This window comes from Chinchilla lanigera, unplaced genomic scaffold (genome assembly GCF_000276665.1).
Source record: "Chinchilla lanigera isolate Chin_1 unplaced genomic scaffold, ChiLan1.0 scaffold00012, whole genome shotgun sequence".
Taxonomy (NCBI): domain Eukaryota; kingdom Metazoa; phylum Chordata; class Mammalia; order Rodentia; family Chinchillidae; genus Chinchilla; species Chinchilla lanigera.
Window position 1 is genome coordinate 17,573,045 of NW_004955413.1, and position 23,753 is coordinate 17,596,797.

A 23,753-nucleotide genomic window follows, 5' to 3' on the forward strand; every position below is an offset into this window, starting at 1 on the left:
CCCAAGGGAGGGTGTATCTCTCACACTCATAATCAATCAAATTCTGAAAGCCCACCCCAAGACCGCATCAGGCTTTGGCAGGACACCCAGACACAAAACATAACAGGCACTCTAGTATCGCTGGCTTTCTCCTGAGGTCACGATGCCTACACACCTGAAAGGAACAGTATCATGCAGGCCTACTCCTCTACACAGCAGGAGAGTGCAGGTGATCTGGGACCTGGGCTACTGAGGGATATCCCCCCCAGGAACTCACTTCTGTTGGAACCTCATTGCTCCCATCATGGAGTCCTTCTGGAATGAAGCTGGCCCCTGTTGACTGCACTCTGTGTGACCTGAGATTAGAGCTATCTTCCACCCAAGGCAACATCTGAGGACAAACATTTGGTCAGAGTACACACCGTCTTCATTCTCTGATCTCGAGAGAAACCCCTGCATCTCTATTTCCACTTGCAACAATTCCCTCCCTGTTCCAGCCTTAATGCATCTACAGAAGATGTGCGGGGAGCCATGGAGCTCTCCGTGGGCCTCCTTTCAGGAAGTAGTTTGGAAGAGTGGCTTTTGCAATGCAATAAATGTGAATGAATGAATGAATGAATGAATGAGTGAGTGAGTGAATGGACTCCTCCTATGAACTGAATTTGATCATATATGGAATCATAAAAAAGAAAAATCGTAAAAATACACTCTTTCACTACAAATATGAACAAATTATTTGGCAGTGACACTTCTGTCTTAGTTACTTTTCTCTCCTTGCTGAGACAAAATACCTGACACCCAATATTAAGGAAGGAACGGTTTATTTAGCTCACAGTTTGTGGAAGTTTTAGTCCATACTTGGTTGGCTCCGAGGCAGAGTGGCACACGGCAGAGGGCAACTGTTCATGGTGGCAGAAGACAGCAAAAGCAGCTAGAACAAAAGGGAGCAGTGGCGGCAGGCAGCCTCTTTCTCTCCCTTACATATGCAAACTACCTGCCCCAGGGCAGTGTAGTACTCACATCCATAATCCCAGCATTGGATCATGGATCAATCATAAACTCTAGAAGCAAGCCGCTTCTTTCTCTCCCTTACATATGCAAACTATCTGCCCCAGGGCTCTGGGGTAGCACTCTCACCCGTAATCCCAGCATTGAACCATGGATCAAAAAACTCTAGAAGCCCCTCCATGACTGAATTAGGCTTTGGGGGGATATTCAGACACAAACCATAACAACTTCTCATACTTAAGCTCCTCATATTAAAGGAAGGATGACTGGATATCTGCTTTGAGAGAGGTTTATTTTATAGTCCAAAGACAAAGACATAATATCACTTCCTCTCCCTGGCACAGTCATTCTCTCTTTAGACTCAAGAAAAATATTTTAAATGAATATATTCCCATTTTAGTGGGAGAAAAAAAGTGCACCAAATCTCTATAACCATATATCAAACTAGATTAATCACCTTCCTCTTTTACTACCATTACCTCTTTATCTCTTTCTCTTCTTACCCCCTTGAAGTTAAGATTAGTCACTTGTCAACTCCAACAAATACTGTACCGTAACATTACAAAGAATGGAAAAGGCTTTACTATCATAAGATCACAACTAGATAAGAGAGCCTCACAACTCCATGGGCAGAGGCTGGAAAAGACGTAAGACACAGTTCAACAATGTTTTTGAGCAAATACTAAGGCCCATGCATTTTCTAGATGACAAGATTACAAAGAAAGATCAGGCCTGCTCTAGGAGTCATCTGCGGTCCTGTGTCATTTATGTAAATTGCTGTAATCTCATTTGATAAGTTGACACCGGTGTCACTTGCTGTGTCCCCACCTTAGAAGATGCCATGTGCCCAGGGAGACAAACTACTCAGGCATCGAAAGTCCATGTTTAGGGGCCTCTTCAGAATGCAGAGAATGGCAACTAAATGGCAGGTGGGGACTGAGACTGCTCCTGGGGTGGAAAAGAAGAAGGGGTTTCCCCCAGTGTGTAGGAAGCAGCACATGTTCTCTTCACATGAGGACCCAAAGCTCAGTGTCCTTGTCTCTGCAACACAACAGCAAAGGTCCTCTTGCAAGAGCCGGGTGGAGGGCAGGTTTCCCACTTGACCCGCAAGGCTTCGAGCTGGGATGGTTCCCAGAGCCTGCTCCATTCTCCAGACGTTATGCTGATGTCTTGTCCGTTCTCCTCCCAACTGCGGGAAGCATCTTCTCCCAGAAACAGTCCCAGGAACCGCCACATAGAGATGGAAGGGTGTCGTGCCTCTGCCAGCGGCCAAACAGCAAAGGCTTATTCTGATCTCTCAGCAAGGCCGAGAACTGACAAGGTATTTTATCCTCTGAGAAGCCAACGCACTGGGAGCCGCCTACTATTGGGGGGAGGACTACAATTCCCGGCGTGCCCTGCGAGGGGCAGTGCGGGGTGACTACAGTTCCCGGCGTGCCCCGCGAGGGGTGGGGCAGCGGGAGGAGCAGCCGCCGCGGGAGCGGTCTGGCGGAGAGCGGGAGGCGCCGGGCTGAGTTGGCGGGGGACTAGCTCCCGGATGTGGAGAAGCTGGGGAGAAGGCGTGGGAGGAAGATGGACTCGGTGGAGAAGGGGGCCGCCACCTCCGTCTCCAACCCGCGGGGGCGGCCGTCCCGAGGTCGGCCGCCGAAGCTGCAGCGCAACTCCCGCGGCGGCCAGGGCCGAGGCGTGGAGAAGCCCCCGCACCTGGCGGCCCTGATCCTGGCCCGGGGCGGCAGCAAAGGCATCCCCCTGAAGAACATTAAGCACCTGGCGGGGGTCCCGCTCATTGGCTGGGTCCTGCGGGCGGCCCTGGACTCGGGGGTCTTCCAGAGGTGCGCATGTGCGAGCAAAGCGGGGCGTCGCGGCCTGGGCTGGGGTCGGACCCGCGCGCCGGGCGCCGCTCCGGGAGGGCGCGATCGCTGCTCCCGGCGCCTGCAGGCTCGGGGTGTCGGGGCCGGGCGGAGAGCGCAGAGGGAGGGCGGGCGGGCTCCAGCCCCTTCCTTCTTCCGTAGCTGCTAACAGCTCTGACCTGAAACAGTTCTGTCTCGCCCTTGAAAATGCCATGCTTAAAAGGCGAGATCACCTCTACCTGTCACCTCCGCCCAGGTGGGCCCCCCGGGCAACACCGGAGGAGGCCGTCCCAGTGCAAAGCCTGTGATGCTGGAACGCCTTCACGGAGTCCTCCGGGCCTTCCTGTTGCTCACCCTCTGGGGACAGCTCGGTGCTAATCCATGGGGAAGGCCTCGGGTTCAGGAATGGAGTCTGTGCCCGGGCTTTCCAGTTTTAAGCTCAGCTTGGAGATCCTTTCCTAACCTTTGAAAAATAATCTAGCTATCTGCCTGTGAGTCAGCACAATCCAGAAAGCGCCCTGCATTTGGAAAGATGTGAGAGGCGGTGGCGAGTAACAGCTGCTGTTTTATAATGTTTGTACCTGGCTGGGTTTATCATCTCTCTTGAACTTTGTCTGTTCTAAGGGCAGTTTTATTTGTGCACCGTTTAGAGACATTACCATTGCCAGATTGGTCAGGAGTTACAAGCTGATGGCATTTATCAAAGAAGGGTGGTAAAATTCGTTGCCGAGACTGAATTTACAAATAGTAGCTGCAACTTAAGTACATCTGAATTTGTTGTTACTTTGGAAATTAATCTCTTGATGTCTTGTTTTTTTATGTTGATGAGTTTTTCTTTTTTTAGTTGATGATATTAGTGTCCCATTATTATCCATATTATTATGTAGGTGACCAATTTTGTTTTTAAAAAGTATAAATTTACATATTTTAATCAAAAGGAAGCTCGGGGCGGAGCCAGGCGATAGGAACCGTCACTCAGAAAAAAACACAAATGTAACAGGAAATGTGCTAAAGAGAGATAGGAAAGGACGGGGTGGGGGTGTTCAGCGTGGTCAACATTTTCTGAGCCCCAGTTTCTGCCTTACATAGTAAGGGAATACCAAGGTGAGCGTAAGGTGGTCCTTGTCTTCCTGAAGCTCACAGATTTTTGGATATTTTTTACCTTCTTAGAAAGGGTACAGGCTGAAAGAGAAGTAGGCACATCCACGCCACAGTGTTACAGTAAGATTTCATTTTTGTGAGGTGAACTAAAGACTGAAATCACATGCACAGTAGATGGAGGAAAAACTCATTTGGCCATGCTTGCGGTTGCAAATTTTTGGAAACCACTTTGAAATGGGTTAACAGAAAAGTAGGTCATGGGTCAGTAGAATAATTAGATTAAAGGACAAAAGATCAGTCTTTCATTCAGCAAATTATGTGACACTACCTGTTAGGTGACAGAAACTGTTGTGTCCCAAACTACATGTCACACCAGATTTCCTTGTGTAAGTGGAAAGTCTGGTTCTCCTGCTGTCCAGTTAAGCCAATAATTCACAAGACAAGAGTAACAGAAGAAAGTTTCCTTGTCAGCAAGCTGGCAGGTAGAAAATGAAGGATATTTCCCCTAAATTCCATCTCGTCAGGGGTCACAAGGAAAAAGCTTATATGGGATTTCTGGGGGATTTAGTTTTAGCGACAGCCAGGTAGGAACTGGGATGGTCATTCTTGGAGAAAATTGTCATCATTCTTGGAGAAAATTGTCATCAATCCCTTTTGGCATAGTTTTGATGTTCATAAGTCACTGGATGGACATTCCAAGGGTTCCTGGTCCCTATTTGGCTGCAGAAAGATTACTGGTTAGAACGTCGTATGACGTGTTTGTTCTTTAATGTTTCCCCTTATTCTTTTCAGGTAAGGTTTTTATTTTTAATTGGCTAATTATTAGGTGAGTACGGTAAAACATCCGCTTAGTATCATGATGCTTGTATTGTAATAAGGACAGGCAATATACAAAAATATATATTATGTCAGGTGGTGAGACTGATTTTGAGAAAAATATAGTCGGATAAGAGGATGGTGTACACTGCCACCAGATCTTCCAGTTTTTTGGTTGTGGATAGGCTTTGTATTTATGGTGTTGACGTGATTGTACTTGAACTAAGAACTGCAAAACTCTGGGGACATATAATGGCTTTGTCCAAATCTTTGCACCAAGAGACTTGACTGAACTCTATCATGGCCTCTAGCAGCTTAAGGGCGTGACCCTAGGATGATCCAAGTCCTCTTAAAATGCCTGTTTGAGAAGACTCAGTGTTTGTCCCCAGGGAAACCTGGTGATGGCCTGATAGGCTACTGAAAGCCATCTTACAAAAATTACTTGGACAAGCTTTAAATTGTAGACATCTTGCCCTTTGATATGTAAATCTATCACCCATACTGCCCCCAAGTTCTGAATGAAATGCAGACATGCTGGCTGATAACTCTTATGCTTCTTTGTAATCCCTTTGGGAAAATAAGGGTCTAACTTTGGTGAGTGCCTTGCTTCAACTTGCACTGCTGCCGCCTGTCATAAAGGTAGAAGTTTGTTTCTCCTTCAGATAAGCACCAGTTAATAAATCCAGGAGGCGTACCTCCCTTGAATGGTTCTCAGGGGCTTTCCCTTGGCATGCCCAGCCTTTAAGAAGGTCTTCAGGAAATTGAGTTTAGTTCACGATGGACTCGTCCTACTGCAGTAGTCTACCGTCTCCTTATCATCTTCTCCTTATCACCTTCACTAGTACTGGGCCTTGTTTTGACCGTGCTTCTCATACCCTTCCATGGTGAAGGGTAGTTAGAAAGGTCTGATCTCAGAGATTTAACAAAATTCTCATTGGGTGTCCTGCTCAGCAGTCACTGTGGCAGGTACAATGCAGTGCTTGTGTTAGTACAGAGCAGTTACTTCCACTTCCGGAACTCCCACTGAAGCACACAGCAGGTTCATCAAGAGAAAAATTGAAGTATGATCAACCCCAGGTGAGGAGAATAGGTCCTGAGAGTCAAAACCCAACACAAAACCATTACAGCAGACACTGGAGACTGTGCTATGAAATGATTGGAAAATACAGGTGTGTATTAAACGAGTTTTTGGTTTCCACTTATTTAAATGCATGTGTCCAAAATCCCAGCAGACTTAAATACCAGCTTTCTCTGTACCAGTATTACTGCATACCTATAGACCATTAACCCCTTGGCCATACGGATAGCATTTTATATTTCTTTGCACCATCTCGGGTATCTTTCACCATACCAAAAGTAGCAATTAGCCCAAATAAAATTGGTGTTTCCTTTAACTAATACAAGGAGTGTATTTCCAAGTCCGCCTTCTCTGATTGATAATATCACATCGTACAGTGATTTTACTCTGTTCCTTGCTCACTTGCTCTCGGGCCTCCCTTCTGAGGACCTGGAAAGTTTATCCCAGGAGATAGTGCAGCTAGGCCTGGTGGTATAGCCCTGTAGTCCAGCACTCTGGGAGGCTGAGGCCGAAGGATCATAAGTTTGAGCCCAGCCAAGGCAGTTTAGTGATGTAGTGAGACCCTGTCTCATAAAATAAAAAGGACTGGGGATGTGACTTAGTATACAGGCTCAATCCCCAGTACCAGAGTTAAAAAAATGAATAAAAGAGATCCACCAAGAAGCCCTTCCTGATCCCCACAATGAAAAAATAATGTGCCTTTATTTTTCCATCTGTAGCAATATTGTGCCCTTAGTTCCAGCACTGCAAGTGGTCAGGCCCTGGAGTCATACTTTGTGGGTCTGAATTCCAGTTACCCCGTGTTAACCATGTAACCTTTACCTTTCTATGCCTCTGTCTCCTCAGCTATCAAATAGATTTAAAGGTCCACGTGCTTACTGATGGGTTTAGGTACAATCACATATGGACATAGAATAATTCCTGGCCCATAGTATATGATCTAAATTGACATTTTTTTTCTTTGTGTTGGAGGTTTTCGACTTTCTCATATCTTCCATGAACCACAGTTTCCTTTGGTTGTAGAATGGGAAATTAATAATGATCTTGAGAATTATTTTTAGTACTAACATTTCTTGATCTTGAATAATTAACAAAAATATATCTATTTTGTTATTCAGCTTTGGGCAGACCTTTTCCATAAAGGACCTGATAGTAAATGTTGTAGGTTTTGGAGGCCATATGGTTTCTCTTGAAACTACTCAGCTCTGGGGTTATGTGGTGAAATTTCATAAAAATACATCAGTGAATGAATGCTTCTGTGTTCCGGTAAAATACTACAAACACAGGCTGAGGGGTAGACCAGGAGACCCCAGATGTGAAGAGCTCCATAGAAGTACTGTTTTATTCAGTCCAGTATCGCTTATATTTTATTTTATTTTTTTATTTTAAAAATAAAAGGAGGAAAACAACGACAAACAGACAACCTTTTACAAAATAGCAAAAGAACAGTACAGACAGTACAGAGTTACAAACAAAGTGGTAGGAAATTAACAATGCTTGTATTACATATTGGTATCTTCAAAGTGGTTTCTCATGAAGACAGACATGCAATATTGATCAATCAAGGACTCATTGACAGTTTCTTTCAGCAAAGAACTAGAAGACAGTAGATCAACTATGTTAACTATCCTGTATATACATACATAAAAAATTTCTCCTTTTTTCCCTTCTCTTTTCCCACATCCCAGAAAGATAAACTTGAGGCTTTTATAAGTAAATGGTCACAACTAGAGACCATACTCATAAGTGAAATAAATGAGACCTGCATGTGCAAGCACCTCATTGTCTCACTAGTGTAAAACCTGGAAGAGTTAATAAAAACTCGGAGGTATGATAGACATTGTGAAATGATAGGAAATGCTTATATTTTAGATCCTCAATTAAAATGCATTGGTTTGAATCTAATTAACTGTGGCTGCAGGAGGATTTTTGAACACCTTCCTGCTTCCAACCCTGTGCTTGCTTTCTTCAACAAATATTTACCTTAGGAGGAAGTTGAAGAAAATTATAGCTGCCTGATTTGTATTTTTCAGAGCTAGACGATACTTTGGAGATTATTTTGTTCAAAATCATGATCTGACTTAATTAAGGCAGAGCTGCCTGGCCTACTGAGAATCAAAGCTAAGTAGACTATTCAGGGTTGCAAAACTTTGCATACTAACTAGGACAGTTAGTAGTCAAGAAAAATGCTGAGAGAAAAATTTTCATTCCGTGAAGAATTTTTGCTACAGCACCAGTTACTGCTAGCGTTTTTAAGAGTTTGACTTTTCAACAGTGGTTCACTGCTATGTAAGTAAACCTAAGAACAAATTGATCTTTAAGGTCTTACATAACATTGGTGAAAAAGAAACACAAATTTTAGTTTTATTTTAGGGTGTGGATTTATGATTCACAAAAGGCTGGTGCTGTGGTCTTTCTAAAGTGGCAGTTTGCAGTTGAAAGTGCTATCACAGGTACACAGTTGGTCCTTGCTGTTCATCCTGCTGGCTGTAGTAGGACTGCATTCCAGGGTAGAGCCACTGACCTTAGACTGACACTTGCTCCCCTTGATTTTTAAAAATTTACCCGGCCAGTTTGTTCCCTTGCTCATTCTTTCCCTTCTTTCCATCTCATCCGATGCCCCTAAACTAAAGGAACACTCTACACTTAATCCTTTTAATAAGGATGATCATTGTGTTTTAAACAGCCATATGAATTGCTGTTATATCGTAGTACCATTGTGTAACATGATATGTACACACCAAGCATGTAGACATCAGAAAAATCTCAAAACAGAAGTTCAGTTTTCCTTCTAACAGATTCAGTGTAATGTTTAAATGAGGTGTAAATGTACCTTACTACTACTTTAATATTTTGAATAGCTAAATTGATTAAATGTGCATTGTGTGGTAGGCAGTTTATATTTAATCCTGGTAACACCATATGAGATACCCACCATTTTCACCAGCTCCATTTTTTGGGGGGGGCTGGTTTCCAGTACCGGGAACCAAACTCACAACCTTGCGCTTGCCAGGCAGGCACTGTGCCGCTGAGCTAAATCCCCAGCCCCAACCAGCTCCATTGTACTAGAGTGCTTAATGCTTTTGGCGACTTGCTGTTTCATTCATTCAGCAAATGTGTGTTAAGTACTTGTTACATAGCAAGATCTGTAAAAGTACTTTGTAAAAAGTAAAGCATTATAAAAAGTGTGGTTGTTTAATTGACTCCTCAGGGCTCCTTCCGTAATGGTGTAAAAGGAATTACATTATTGTGGAGCCTGTCTCTGCTGATAGGCTGAGAATCTCTCACGAAAACTCACTGTGCTATATCAGTTGCTGTACAGTGTTCCCGCTGCCCAGAATAGTGCCTAGGACAGAATAGACACTCAAGCAAACATTTAGGAATGCAGGAATAAGAGAGTGGAAAAAGAAAGGAAGTAGAACAGTTGGGCGTGGTGGTGCATTCCTGCAGTTCCAGCTTTTGGGAGGCTGAGGCAGGAGGAGCACCACAAATTCAAGGCTAACCCGGGTTACATAGTGAGTTCAAGGCCAGCCTAAACTACATAGTAAGATCTTACCTCAGAAAAAAAAGCAAACAGCCCTATTCTAAGACCTCTGGTTTCTTCCCTGTCATTGACATACTTCGGAAAAATCACTGAATCCTCTGATACTACATTTCTAGTGCAGTAAAAACAAGGATATTAAATACATGTCTTTACTAATTTACATCAAGTAATACAAATCCGATGCCAAAACACCCATATCTTTTGATTCCACTCATCCTTTTCATTATATTCTAATTATCACCTTACCATCCTCCCTTCACCTTCTCTATTGCAAATATACTCCAGATTTTCATCAGTACTTTGTTACACACCTTTGGCTGTGACATTTCTTCAGTGAAGAATCTGACCCCAAACTGAAAGAAGTGGGGAGGGTTCCTCTGTTTTGTAATGTACATAGATAACTATGAGACCTTTGAGCCCTAGGTAGTAACTGGTCTTGTTTACCAGGCTTCCTTTGAAAGAAAGTCCTGGGACGGGTGGTATGACCCCTCCCTTCTATAAATGTTAAATGGAATAAATGAAATTAATAAATGAAACCTAGAGATGTTAGAAAACGTTCTTTAGTGTCTCACTTTGGTTTTACTCTTAACAAATGAGCATGGCAAGTGACTTTTCCTTGGTAAGCATTGAATGAATGGGATAAAAGGAAAAAAAAAATGGGTATTGCCACCAAAGACTATAAATCATTAAAATATCTTTGCACAGTATCACTGTTAGCCTGTGATGAACCCAGCAGGCATAATCCAGGCTCTTGTGCCTGATGAGCAAAGAATTGCAAAATGTGCACCCCGCAGAAGTTGGCAAGCAGCTGTAGTTGTGAAGAGCTCAGGAAGTTGTGCTCGGGTCAAGTCCACGCTGACTAAAGATGTGGCACAAAACAAGGTGGTGTTGCCGTGACTGGAAGGCAGAAGCACTGCACGTGCAACACTGCTCACAGCAGCTGTCCGCAGATAAATCAGACTTTTGGAATTGAAAGGAGATGCGCCTCATCCCAGGTGCCACCCTGATACTCTAGATGTGAGTGACACGGCATTGAGTTATCTCAGTGACTCTCAACATGTCTGTCCCAGAATTCACTGATCTTAATTATATGCATGAGTTGTACCTGTTCATGAGCCCTTAATAAGGTTGGAGGCCAGTAGAGGTGACTGAGGACCAGGCTGGGAGATCCAACATGCATGGAGCATCAGAGATTGACCTAGGTTTTGTTAACTGATCCCTGCCTCTCAGGACAGTGGAAGGGAAAATGATCCTAGGGTCCTGCTTAAAGTTAAATGGGTGGAAGGGAGTGATTTCTTCAGCACTGTCATTTCTAACTGTACTATCACTATTAAAACATTGAGGCTTGAGTAATAGTCACATGTTTTGTTGTTAGCAGTGGGAATTTATGAAAGCCCAGGAAACAAAACTTCAGTAGAGACCAGAGTTCCAAAAGAGTGTTTTTGCTTAGTCTTTATCTTATGATCTAAATAGGCAACTGTGTAGGGTTAATAGAGAGTTAAACTTTCCTGAGGTAATCAAGTCATAGTCCCTATAACCAGTGGTTGTCAATGGCTATAACTAGTTCATGGTGATTGACTCTGTATTTAAACGTCTACACATCCACTGTTCATTGTTTTAGAAGAAGTATTATCTGATTGCCCTTGGCATTTACTTTGTTCTGAATTGAAACTGTTGCAGCTTTGTGGTTTGACTAAACCAAGTCCTTTTTTTTTCTTAGTAAACATATTAAAATATTTCATACAACTCAAAAATATCCATATGAAAGATTACAATACTGCAATATAATACAAAACAATAAAGTATAAAATATAAAGAAAAATAAACCCGTGCTTCCCTTTGCAGACCTTTGTGGCTGGTGTGAGGGAGACAAGAGAGGAGGGTTATTGTATAGGACGACTTTTAGTATCACTGCTATCTATTGGCTCAATGGAATCTTTCTCTTTTCGTGCATCTTTAACAAGTAACCTATCCCGTGTCACTTGCTTTTCCCTCCTGTTGAGTTTCCTGAAATGTGACATTGCATTGTGATTAAACAGATGAACTCCTTGGACTACTGCAGTTTTATTTGGATTTTCTACACAATTTTGTACTGTTTCCCATATTTTACATATCTCCCTAATCTCATTTGAAGTGAGGGATTCTCTGCCTTTTTTTCCTCCTTCTCCTTTAAAAATGAGATCTCCATAATCTCTTGCTGTTGGGACACAATTACCCACAATCCCATTGTCACAGAGGTAGAGAGAACCATTGGCTCAGTTGTGATCATGTAATATCCAGTATCATGTATTACTTGTATTACAAGACGTTGCTCATTTAGGCAGTTAAAATTTATTAGAAATATTCATCTTGCAGGACACTATGGGATTAATAATATCCCTTTGTTATTGCAGGCTGATCAGGTCCGCAATCTCCTGAATGAGTGTATGGTGAAGGCTAAATGGAAAGAGGCAAATGGAATGATTTCAGGGCCCCAGGAGGATCAAAACCCTCTCATATAATTCAAGATGCTCTCTAGGCTAAGACCAAGACCTTTTCTGGGTTGCCCATATTTATTTAGTTATCAGAAGGGAGGGGAGTACTCAAGAAGGGCAGACCCACTCAAGGACTTCTCTGAGTAGGGTATGAAGTTAGTCCACTGAAGAATGAGATGCCTTTATCCAATTGAGATCTGATCTAGCTGTCCTTGGCTGTGATCTTGTCTTATCCTTAGAGGCTTTCTGGCTTCATCCACCACTACAGGTTCTAGTAGGGATTAGTGACTCACAGAGGTCCACTTACTATGAGTCCATTTCCAGGTAAGGAGCCTAGGCCTTGGACAGATTTACAGGTGAACACGGAAAGCCAATTGGTTAATATTAAATCCTGCTCAGAGCCACGTTGCGGTGGTCTCCAACAGGACACTCTAGAACAAGTTACTCTCAATCTCAGGTTTTACTGGACTTTGTAATTCTTTACATCTTACATTACTTGGGACTTTTAACGTTATTTGAAAAGTATAGAAACTTTTCTGATATTATGTGAGTTGTATTTTAGGGTGGAGCTCCTTTTGTTACTGATTTTTTTTTTTTTGGTGACTTGGCCAGTTAATTTTTTTTCTTTTTAATTTCTGAACAGTGTGTGGGTTTCAACAGACCATGATGAAATTGAGAATGTGGCCAAACAGTTTGGTGCACAAGTTCATCGAAGAAGTTCTGAAACTTCAAAAGACAGCTCTACCTCACTAGACGCCATCATAGAATTTCTTAGTTATCACAATGGTACAAGTTTATTCATTCATTTATTCTGAATTTTATGTAACTTCTAACTTTATCATTTCACAAGATTTAGCATTTGAATGAAAGATCTTAGTATTGCTTGCTTGCCAGCAGTTTTAATGTCTTTTTTTCTATTTCTTTTATCTTCTTAAGAGGTTGACATTGTAGGAAATATTCAAGCCACTTCTCCATGTTTACATCCTACTGACCTTCAGAAAGTTGCAGAAATGATTCGAGAAGAAGGATATGATTCTGTTTTCTCTGTCGTGAGACGCCATCAGTTTCGATGGAGTGAAATTCAGAAGGGAGGTAATCTGTTATCAGTCTTTATTTTAGATCTTTATTTAGATCATTTATTTTAAATCTGAAAATCAGGTTTTTGCACATAAATAGTCTGTAAGAGTAAACTAAAACGCAGAGAATATTAGATTCATAACTGCAATAGGTAATTGCATTTATAATTATTTCTAAATCTTGTTTTGAAGCAAGACTGAAATTAAATTGATATTCTAATTCTCTATTTCTGTTTGCCTTTAAACATGTCATTTTTTTAGATCAAATACATTTATGTCTTTTTAAGACTTGTTTGATAAGGTTCATATAAATCATATAATAATAGAAAAATTGTGGATTACCCTGCTCATATTTGTAACTCTGTATGTAAGAAGGGTTCCATAGGTATTAATGGAAGTCTGATTGATTTTTAGCTAAACTAACAAAATATGTAATGAACAGAATAACATAAATACAACATCCTCAGGGAAAAGAAGTGTGATTTCTGTTAGATTCACTGACATTTGTTGAATGCTTTGCCTGCTGTCTAACATGTGCAAGGTGTAATTAAAAACTACAGTGAATGATTAAGTTTTAAAAGTTTATTACAGGGGCTGGGGATTTAGCTCAGCAGCATAGCGCCTGCCTGGCAAGCACAAGGTCGTGAGTTCGATTCCCGGTACCGGGAAAAAAAAATAAAAATAAAAATAAAAATTTATTACAGCAAAAGGGACATTGCCATTAATCCCCCTCGCAATACCCCTTCTTGTTTTGAACACATTTATCCCATGTTCTTGCCATTTTCTAAAGCAGTTTTGGAAGTCTTCTTTCGTGAACATCTTTAGTTGTGCTGTCATGACTGCCTTGATACCCTAAATCATCCAGAGGGTCTACCTTTCATGGTCATTCTGACTTCATGGAAGAGCCAAAAGTCCTCGGTGTCGGATCCGGTGAATAAGGTGGATGAGGACATACTGTAGTGGTTTTACCAGGCTGTTTTTCTGTAAAATGGCCCTTTGCAGCAGCATTCGCCGTGTTTTTTCATCGCACCTCATAAAATCCTCACAAAAGAGGATTTTCACAGCTGCTTCAGAAAGTGACAAGAAGGAAGCACTTGAAATGAGGGGGAGTATTTTACAGGGGTTTAATCATAATGTGTCTTTTACTGTAATAATTTTTTAAACATTCACCATATATTTTGAGTTTATCTCACATATTAAAGGAGATAATAAGGAAGATGCAATGAAACTGCAGAGGGTAACTAAAAAGGTTCATTAAGATAAGCAGGATAAAGATGGATGGAAAATAATGACTGTTATCTTACTTTTTTAATTGCTGAGACAGAATACCTGACACCCACAAGTTCAGCAGGGGAAGGTTTATTTCAGCTCACGGTTTGTAAAGATTTCACCACACAGTTGGCTGGTTCCAAGGCAGGGTAGCATCGCAGAGGAGAAACAGTCCATAGTGTGGCAGACTGGAAGCGGCAAGCCGCAAACCAAACCTCCCTTTCCCATTTACCTGCCTAGGCTATCAGCCTTTTGGGTGGTGCCACCCCCACCCGGATGGACCTTCCCTTATGTGCACCCAGAACTATGCTAAACCAATCCATGGGCTAATTTAGTACCACAAACCCTTAATCCCAGTATCACACACCCTAGATCCAGCCAGCTCTGAAAAGCCTCACCAGTGAGCATGTGAGGCTGTATGGGGACATCTAGATAAAAGCCAGGACACTGATAAAATATACTAATAGATACATTTATTCATTGATTTCATTCAGTAAACATTTATTGTTTTCTATGTGCTTAGTTCTGTTTTAGGCACATGTATAAATTTTTAAATTTATTTACTAAATCTCAGAAATAAGATCAAGGAGAGGGATCTAGTAAATCTTAAAACAAATTTTTGAAGGAAATTAGAGACACCCAAATTTAAACTGAATATTAAAGTTAACATGCTGTATGTAAAGTTAGATAAACTAAAATATCCAAAGGGTAGAAATGGGTAATTGACAGATCTATAGATGTCTATTCAGAAAATTAGGACTGTTTATAAGAAATGACATTTAATATCAAGAGTTAACGTTTGGGACAGTCGTTGTGTCTTTTCATATGACCTGTTTATTCCCTTGAAGCCACAGTGAAACAGAATGCTACTCAACGTGGCGTTTCTATCCTAAACCAGACTGGCTTTTCTTAGGATTCTTTTTTGTTTCTTGTGCATAAAATCATCACTTCCTAAAAGTACAAGTGGATTAGTCAATACTTTAAAAAGTATTTCACTTTATTTTCTGTAACATTTTACTTTTTTATTTATTTATTTATTTTTTTTGGTACCGGAAATCAAACTCAGGATCTTGCATTTGCCGGGCAGGCACTTGTGCCACTGAGCTATATCCCTGGGCTCCATCTATAACATTTTATTTTTTTTTTTCTTTTTAGTTGTTCTGCTAGAACTGTCTAGTAGGGTGGCCACTAGCACTCTTTTAACATTAACACTTGAAATTTTTATGGTGCCAAAGAGAAATATACCGTAAGTGTAAAATTCATATTGCATTTCAGAGATTTAATATGAAAGAAATATTATAATACCTCAATAATCTTTATATTTATTACATGTTGAAAAGATAATATTTTGGATACATTGGGCTAAATGGTAAAATGAATCTTGCTTCCTTTTGCTTTTTAAAAATGTAGCCACTAGAAAATGTTAAATTACATACATGACTCACATTATATTTCTAATGGACAGCACTGCTCTAGAGATTATACTTTTACACCTTGTTGTAGTCTACATAGAAGTGGGATTTTACAACTTTAGAAATAATGAAGAATCTCACACTGATATAGGTGTATTTATACCTGCCTTTTTTGCTGTTATTGAAACAATGAACCTTTACATCAATTGTTTAAATATTTTCCTCCAATTTCTTTAACATATTTATAACAGCTATTTGAAACTTCCTGACAAGTGACTCCAATGTGTGGGTCCTTTATAGATCTGCACCTATGACTGCTTTCGTCTTATGAATTACTTGTTTCTGCTTTTTTCATGTATTGTTTATTTTATCGTGTACCTTACAGAGAGACTGGAGGTATGTGTTTGCCTATGCAGGGGACATATCCTTTCGTCTGTCAAGTGACAGGATGAGAGGGCTAATTACATTGATCCAGTTATGAGTCGAGCTGGATTGAACTGGATTTCAGCTCACCTCTAGGCAGGTGCCTTATCGGAAGAATTATATGGCAGTATTGTTGACACACACCCACCTTTGCTAACAGGACTTTGAGATCTGAGTGCTGCCCCGTCCTCCACAGCCCATTGCCAGCTTCTCCATGCCATGTTAGAAATCACTGCAGAAGTCCTGGAAGCAGAACCAGTGGTCGGGGAAGAACCAGCTCTGTTTGTTTGGGCTTGAGGTTTGAGTTTGGATGACAGTCTGCTACCCAAGTCCACAGGGCCATTAAAAATTCTTCTAGTAAGGCTCTGGGTTTGATCTCCAGAACTGAGAGAAGAACTCTTCTAATTTCTTCTTACCATCACAAAGATCCTTCTGCACATGACAAGTTTGGTCTTTTTCTTACCTTCTCCTCGTGCTCCGCAGATATTCCAGGGAGAAAGCAACCACTGATGGGAGGAAAGACTTGACCCTCTTAAATTAAGTAGTTTTGTTGTCCTTTACCTATCACCATCGTTAGCCGGGGATATAGCTCAGTGGCACAAGCGCCTTCCTGGCAAGCGCAATGTCCTGAGTTCGAGTTCTGGTACCCAAAAAAGAGAAAAAAAACCATCACTAGAGCTCATGGGCTCTCCATTGCCTATAAAACTATGCTACTGCTACCTGTAGATATTTAAAATATATCTGCTGAGATTTTTCCCTAGATTATATCAAATACTAGGATACAGTGGAACAGAAGATGGTTTAATTAGGAAAATGAATAAGGGTTATTTGTAGAAGTTTTACACGTGGAAATGACAGTCAAAAAGTAAGATTCTAAAAAATTAACAGCTATTAAACACCCATACACGCATGCACATGCACACATACACCCATACACACAAATTAAGGGAAAGTCACGGAAACAATATGAAAATCTAAACCAGTCCCAAAGGCTTTATTGTTGCTTAATGTATTAAGTTATAATCATTAATGGTGATACTGTTGAATCTTCATTCTCAAGTATAATGATAAGCATTACTATAGTTTGTGTAATTTTAACTACTAGTAAAAATGTCTACATTTCCATCACTATAAAAACTTAAATTTTGAAAGACAGATACTATTTTCTATAATAATTCCATGCAAGTAATTTCTTACCTGCATTAGATAAATAACACACCTATAGAAATTATATTTTTATAGAAATGCAGTTTCTACAGATGCAGATAATGAGAGATTACAGTACTAAATATTGAATGTGCGTATTTTATGACAAGTTCCATTTTCTTGATGCCACTTTAAGGCCGCCCTGCTGTTCTCCCAAAGCATTACATTAATATTTTAAACCATAATTATTCCAAAAATATTCCTAAAATACTTTTTCTGTACTATTATTAGTTGTTGGAAAGCAAAGGTACATCGTCAAGTTATTAGAGATTTTGTTCCTGTAAGTCATTTTATTTATCTAGATACAGAAATAGTCTATATTTTGAATTCATTTTCATTCTCATCTTCTAAGTTCCTAAGTGAAAATTTCACTCAAAGCAGTGTGGTCTTACCGTAACATTTTGTTTTTAGTGAATGAAGTGACTGAACCTCTGAATCTGAATCCGGCTAAACGACCTCGTCGACAAGACTGGGATGGAGAATTATATGAAAATGGCTCATTTTATTTTGCTAAAAGACATTTGATAGAGATGGGTTACTTACAGGTTAGTACATTCATTTTGCAGAATCCTTTTAGGCTCTTCTGTTTTGAGTTCCAGGGAAGAAGCATGACACAGTTCCTAAGGGAAGATGCTCACCCCTGAAGAAAGGCCGTAGCTCACAAGCTTTATCATCCGAGGTATATACCCCTCACAGGCTTACCCCAAAGTGATTTTAGGAATCCACTCAGTAAATACAGAAAGGAATTCTGTTCCAACCATAACAGTAAGATAAAAGATGGGTCAAATACACAGTGTCTACATGTATCCTGGTATTTTCACGTTACTCCATTCAAAATTGTTTGTAATCCCTTATAGTTGAATACTTTCCATTACTTTGAAAAGAGAAAATAACCAACATAGTAGAGTGAGAGGGCATCAACCGGAGCATCGGGAATACCAGAATCCAGTTCTAACTCTGTCTAACTACATACGCTGGAAGATGTCATTTTATCTGTTCTGATTCTCACTGTTCATTTTAAAATAAAAGAGTTGAATGTGTCACTCATCTTCAGAGCCTACATGGGTGGGTCATATATTTGCAGTTGGTTAATTGTAGGTGTAGCTGTTATTTATTGAGCACCTGTATGTACCAAAGACTGTACGGAATACTTTGCATAGGCTGTCTCATGTAATCTGTGTAGCAGCTGAAAGAAGTGGACATTCCTATCCCAGTTTTACAGAGGAGAAAACTGGAACTCTGGAAAAGAAGTAATTAACTTAGGGCAAAAACTGCTAGTCTGTGGTGCTGTCAGGATTTAAGAGTTAGGTTCTCATGTCACTAAAAATATCGCCTTTAAAAAAACGGAGGTGGGGTGTAAGTCAGTAGAAGAGTGCATAGTTAGCATATGTGGGTCCCTGTCTTCAGCCCCCAGCACCGCAAGACAGAAAAACCCCTACACTCTGTAGCAGAAATTTTCGTGTGACTCCTGCTCTGAGAAAAAGAAGGAAAAGCAGTTTTTTCTTATACTCTGGCCAATACACAGACAAACTACAAACATTTCTTGCTTACGCTTGAGTGTTCGGGAATATTGTATTTCACACAGAGATCTACCTTCCCTGAGCTCTTTTCTAAAAAGGGCTTTAAGTCTCACCCCTTCCTAACATGTGCAGAACAATGGTATTTATCATCGTAACAACATGTGAGAAGAGACTAACAGTTAATTCTGAGAAATGAATTTTTCCAGTAATTGACCTGGTCATCCCAATAGGTACCTCCAGAGGAAAGGCCATTCCTCTTTCTCCGTACCGCAGGATCTGCCCCTGCTGCCTTGGCCCACATGTCCCTTAGTGTTGTCGGCTCTTCTCTGGCTCGGGGATCCCAGGGGCTCTGTGTGGAGGGGCACACCTATCCCGCATCCTGCCTCTTGGTTGCAGAAGTTCAGAAAACCATTGTACTGCTTTTGGATGATTATAGGGAAGACTGCAGGAAGAAAGGGGGAGTGTGATGTTCGTACAATCTCTTGTGATCAGAATACTGGTGAATGGATATAATTTCTGCTTTTTTATCAAACTTTAAGTAGAAATATATTTAAAGAAAATAGGACACCTACAGTGGATAGAAGGAACTTGAAAACTTAGTGTTGTTTTGTGTAGCCTTCCTCCAAAAAAAAGCTTCTGTGGCACATTACTTACTTTACTAGGTCATTTGTTCAGTACTGTAGAAAGTGAATCCATTGTTCTGTATCATAATAAAGTTTTTCATAAATGTAAGTGAACGTTAAAAACAGTACAACCTTTATACTATCTTTAGGGTGGAAAAATGGCGTACTACGAAATGCGAGCTGAGCACAGTGTGGATATAGATGTGGACATTGATTGGCCTATTGCGGAGCAAAGAGTGTTAAGGTAACAGTACAAAAGGCACTAGCCTTTGCACTAGAGCCTAACATTATTAGCAGATATGCTTAATCATACTTCCAGAGCCAGTTCCTGGCGCCGTGAACATCTCAGCGTCTTTATAATTAGTTCACTTGTGTGGGAAAGATGTATAGAATATGCCTTCACATGATGTGTTCTATAAACTGAGAAACACAGTCTGGATAGACCGCACTCTTTATGGTTTACGTTCTGACCCTCTAAGTTGAAGTGCGCATGTGCAGTAAGTCTGAAGCGTGTTTCCTAGTTACAGAATGAGTTTTTCACTTCCCCAGTGTTGTGCAGATGAGAGGGGTGAATGATACTGCCCTTGTACTCAAAGGTCTATTTTGATTTCTTTTAGATTTGGCTATTTTGGCAAAGAGAAGCTTAAGGAGATAAAACTTTTGGTTTGCAATATTGATGGATGTCTCACCAATGGCCACATTTATGTGTCAGGAGACCAAAAAGAAATAATATCTTATGATGTAAAAGATGCTATTGGGATAAGTTTATTAAAGAAAAGTGGTATTGAGGTATGTGCTCCCTGAATATAATAATCTTTGTAAAATTTTGATTCAGGGTCAGAGAAACAGAGATTTAAAATTTTAGTGTCAGCTATGAGAGTGACTACGATTTAGCTTTCACATGCCTAGAAGTTTCTCATGCTTTTTACTTTTAGATGAATAAATTAGGAATTTTCAAATCAACAATGAATTTTTATTGTTTGTCTAATAAGTAAAAATATACTACTTTTAAATAGGAACTATCTAATATTTCCCATAGGATCTTGGAATAAGAAAGATTTCCTAGGTAATTGGTGTTGGCATTTTTGGATTTTTAAAATGTTGCATATTCCTCTGAATGAAAATTTTAGTGCAAAAGAATTGAATGTTTATTTTTTAAATGAAGGCTAAGGCAGTTATAATTTAGTAGAAATCTTAAATATGTGTTGCTGAGCCTCACAAGAGAGAGACTATGTAGACCCCTCTTGATAAACTGAGTTTAGATTGGTATCAGGCAATGCATGCTATGTTTTTACTTATAGATAGAATGTTCTCCATTATAGAAAAATACGTCTTGTCTTATTGAACTACTAGAAATAAACTAAGCTTTGTCGTAAAGTGCCATTTTGGTTAACTGATCTTTCAGAATGTCCGAGGACTACCCATTTGTGATTTGGATTATTTATAAGGTTTTATTTGTTGTGAAAGGTTTCTGTTTCCTTTCTGATTTTTTCCTTTTTTTTTTTCTTCAGGTGAGGCTCATTTCTGAAAGGGCCTGCTCCAAGCAGACGCTCTCCTCCTTAAAGCTGGATTGCAAAATGGAAGTCGGCGTATCAGACAAGCTTGCTGTTGTAGATGAGTGGAGAAAAGAAATGGGCCTGTGCTGGAAAGAAGTAGCATATCTAGGTTGGTACTGTTTCATTCAGTCATTGTAAAATAGACTGGATTTATTTATTTTCCGGACAGATTAATGGCAAAGAAAATTCTCAGATTGGTTTGACATAAACAAGTAGGAACTCTTCCCTCGGACAGCCTTTCTAGAGGTTAGTGTGATAGTATGTATCGGGGGTAGCCTGGTGGAAAGATCAGCAGCACATCCTACAGAGTCAGAATGCTCTGCCAACCGGCCAGTTTTGGTAAGATAGTACTTAGTTTCTCACCTCTGGGCCGACATACATGTTGCCAAGTGTACATAGTATCATAGGGCCATTATAGACATTGATAGAATAATCAGGGTGGCACTTGGAGTTTTTAGTATATAAGAATTATGTTCAGAATTTTTTTCTTATTATTAAACACACTTTTTTATCTTTAAATTGCAATTTCTGTTATTGCTGGCATGGTCAGATGGGACAGGAAGTTTAATATTTAAATAAATAATAAGCAGATATATTTAGTATAAGCAAGTATATTTTAGTATGTCAGAGCTATAAGCTTACTACAGTACTTAGAGTTTATAGTCTAACGATGTCAATATTTTAAGTGCTAAGAATGACAAGTTACTAAGTTGTGCAGTAACTGTCATTCACATAAGAAACAAGTATTTGCAAAGGAACAGGAACCTCGAAGGGAGAGGCACAGTAACTGTAGAAATCTATGGCCGAGAACTTCAGAAATAGCTCTTGATCCAGGACAAAAATACTATAAAACATTTGTTAGAGAATGACCCAATCTTTATAAGAGAAAGACAGTTTTAATGGATCTTATAACAAATCCCAGCTATGCTTACTATCTATACGATGTTAAACAAGTATCTGTATGACTTACTTTTCCAGTTTACTAAGCAAATTTTGTAAGGTCATTGGAAAGAAAAACAAAGATACTACAAAAGCCTGAACACAGTGCCTTTGTATAGCAGTAAGTGTATAATTTATATAGCTTATACTGTAGAACTGTATGTGCCAGAATGTGATTATCTATAAGCAGTGATAAGGAGGATGATTTTTTGCCTGTATTTTTTTAAAAGTTTCTACCCAGAATATGCATTATTTATGAAATATTTTTAAAGACTACAAAACATAGAAGTTAAAAACTAGAAAATTCTCTCCAAATTTTTATTTTAAAAGGAGCCAGAGAAGGAGCAAAAGCAGTAATGTCAGCATGCTTCAGTATTTCCTTAAAAATGATAATTTTTCACAAGTGAGACATAAAATCAGAGAAAGCTATTATAGATTAAAGGAGATTTAAGAAACACATCAACAAAGTGCAATATGTGGACCTTACTTTACTCTTGATTTTTAAAAATCAACTATAAAAAGATAATGTAGTCTTGGATTCTTCTGTATGTTTGACTTTTTCCTTAATATAAAGTTGAAGTAATTTGTAAGTCATATATAGAATTTCCAGTGATTGTAATATACATGGCAAGTACATCTCACACCATTCTCTCTCTCATTGCTATGAGTGATTCCTTAGGGAAAACCCTAGACCTCAGTTATACTTTAAAATGTTTTTGTTTCGTTCCATTTGATCATTCATCAGTATCCCTTTATGCAGTGCTTTAGATCTTTAACTACCAGAGTTACTTACTGTATGATTTCACTAGGACGGTCTCGGTCTCTAACCATTCAGTCAGCCTTTCTTTTGCACCATAGGAAACGAGGTGTCTGACGAAGAATGTCTGAAGAGAGCGGGCCTAAGTGGCGTCCCTGCTGACGCCTGCTCTGCGGCCCAGAAGGCGGTGGGATATATTTGCAAGTGCAGTGGTGGCCGTGGCGCCATCCGAGAGTTTGCAGAGCACATTTTCCTTCTAATGGAAAAGGTTAATAATTCATGCCAAAAATAGAAAAATAAGTGTAATGTTGGGAAAGAGAGAACACAGCCTTCTTGAGGCACTTTGCTTTTATTTTTGACCTAAGTACAGTTCCATGGTGTAATGTTGCAGAAGGTGTGATTTGATTGGTGATATATCTTAGTATCTTTTAAAAGCAAAATCTTCTCAAATTATCATTCCAGAACCTATGAAGTAATTGTCTGTACTTTTCTCTTTCAGCCAGATGATTATTTAGAGACTGATCATAGTATTTCTTAGATTTTTAGTAAATACAAGACATCATCAGAATTGACTTTGTATTGTACCTTGTAAAACTGTGTATTTGTGTGCTTTCAATTATGCTGGGGTTTTATTTATTTGGAGACAGTGTGTCTGTAACACAAGCACTACTGTTCATTAATAAAATTACATTTCATAAACTTGATGAAAACTGCCTTGTTGCTATGGAAGACATTTACCAAGCGTTTCCTTTAAACACTGACCACACACTTTTAGTGAGCAGCAAGCCACTCGATGCAAAGTATATAGCATTTGGTTGTATTTTAAATATGTATACATATAGCACATATCTATGAATATAAATATCCCAATACACTATGAAAGTTGCATATTGACTCGAAGAAGGCAGAGTTAGTCACTTGCTGTTATCTTTGAGATAAAGGTAATTTTCTGTGCTATATTTGGCTATCACAATTTTATGGCCAACACAGACTTTGGCTACTTGATTAGATTTGAAGAATGGGGCACCATCTCATAAATGAAGGCCCTTACCTGATAAAATACTAACCACTTCCTATGGAACATTTCTATCTCTCAAGCTTGGAAAACAGTTCCGCTTCAGC

At 39.8% G+C, this 23,753-nt stretch overlaps 1 protein-coding gene across 1 annotated transcript; it reads left to right on the top strand.

Annotated features, from left to right (window-relative positions):
• Nucleotides 1-2,424: 2,424 nt before the first annotated feature.
• Cmas (cytidine monophosphate N-acetylneuraminic acid synthetase) lies at nt 2,425-23,335 on the top strand. Its single transcript, XM_005379071.2, has 8 exons — nt 2,425-2,819; nt 12,494-12,636; nt 12,787-12,942; nt 17,648-17,781; nt 19,529-19,623; nt 19,997-20,168; nt 20,891-21,044; nt 22,733-23,335. Exons 1-8 carry the CDS (start codon nt 2,560-2,562, stop codon nt 22,921-22,923), a joined length of 1,305 nt encoding a protein of 434 aa, XP_005379128.1. The 5' UTR covers nt 2,425-2,559; the 3' UTR covers nt 22,924-23,335.
• The last annotated feature ends 418 nt before the right edge of the window (nt 23,336-23,753 follow it).

Excerpts from the sequence above, each read along its gene's own strand:
- Cmas (XM_005379071.2), top strand. The coding sequence starts at position 2,560 with ATGGACTCGGTGGAGAAGGGGGCCGCCACCTCCGTCTCCAACCCGCGG. Across the intron at positions 12,637-12,786 it reads ATTTCTTAGTTATCACAATG|AGGTTGACATTGTAGGAAAT; the intron begins GTACAAGTTTAT and ends TATCTTCTTAAG. Across the intron at positions 21,045-22,732 it reads GAAAGAAGTAGCATATCTAG|GAAACGAGGTGTCTGACGAA; the intron begins GTTGGTACTGTT and ends TTTGCACCATAG.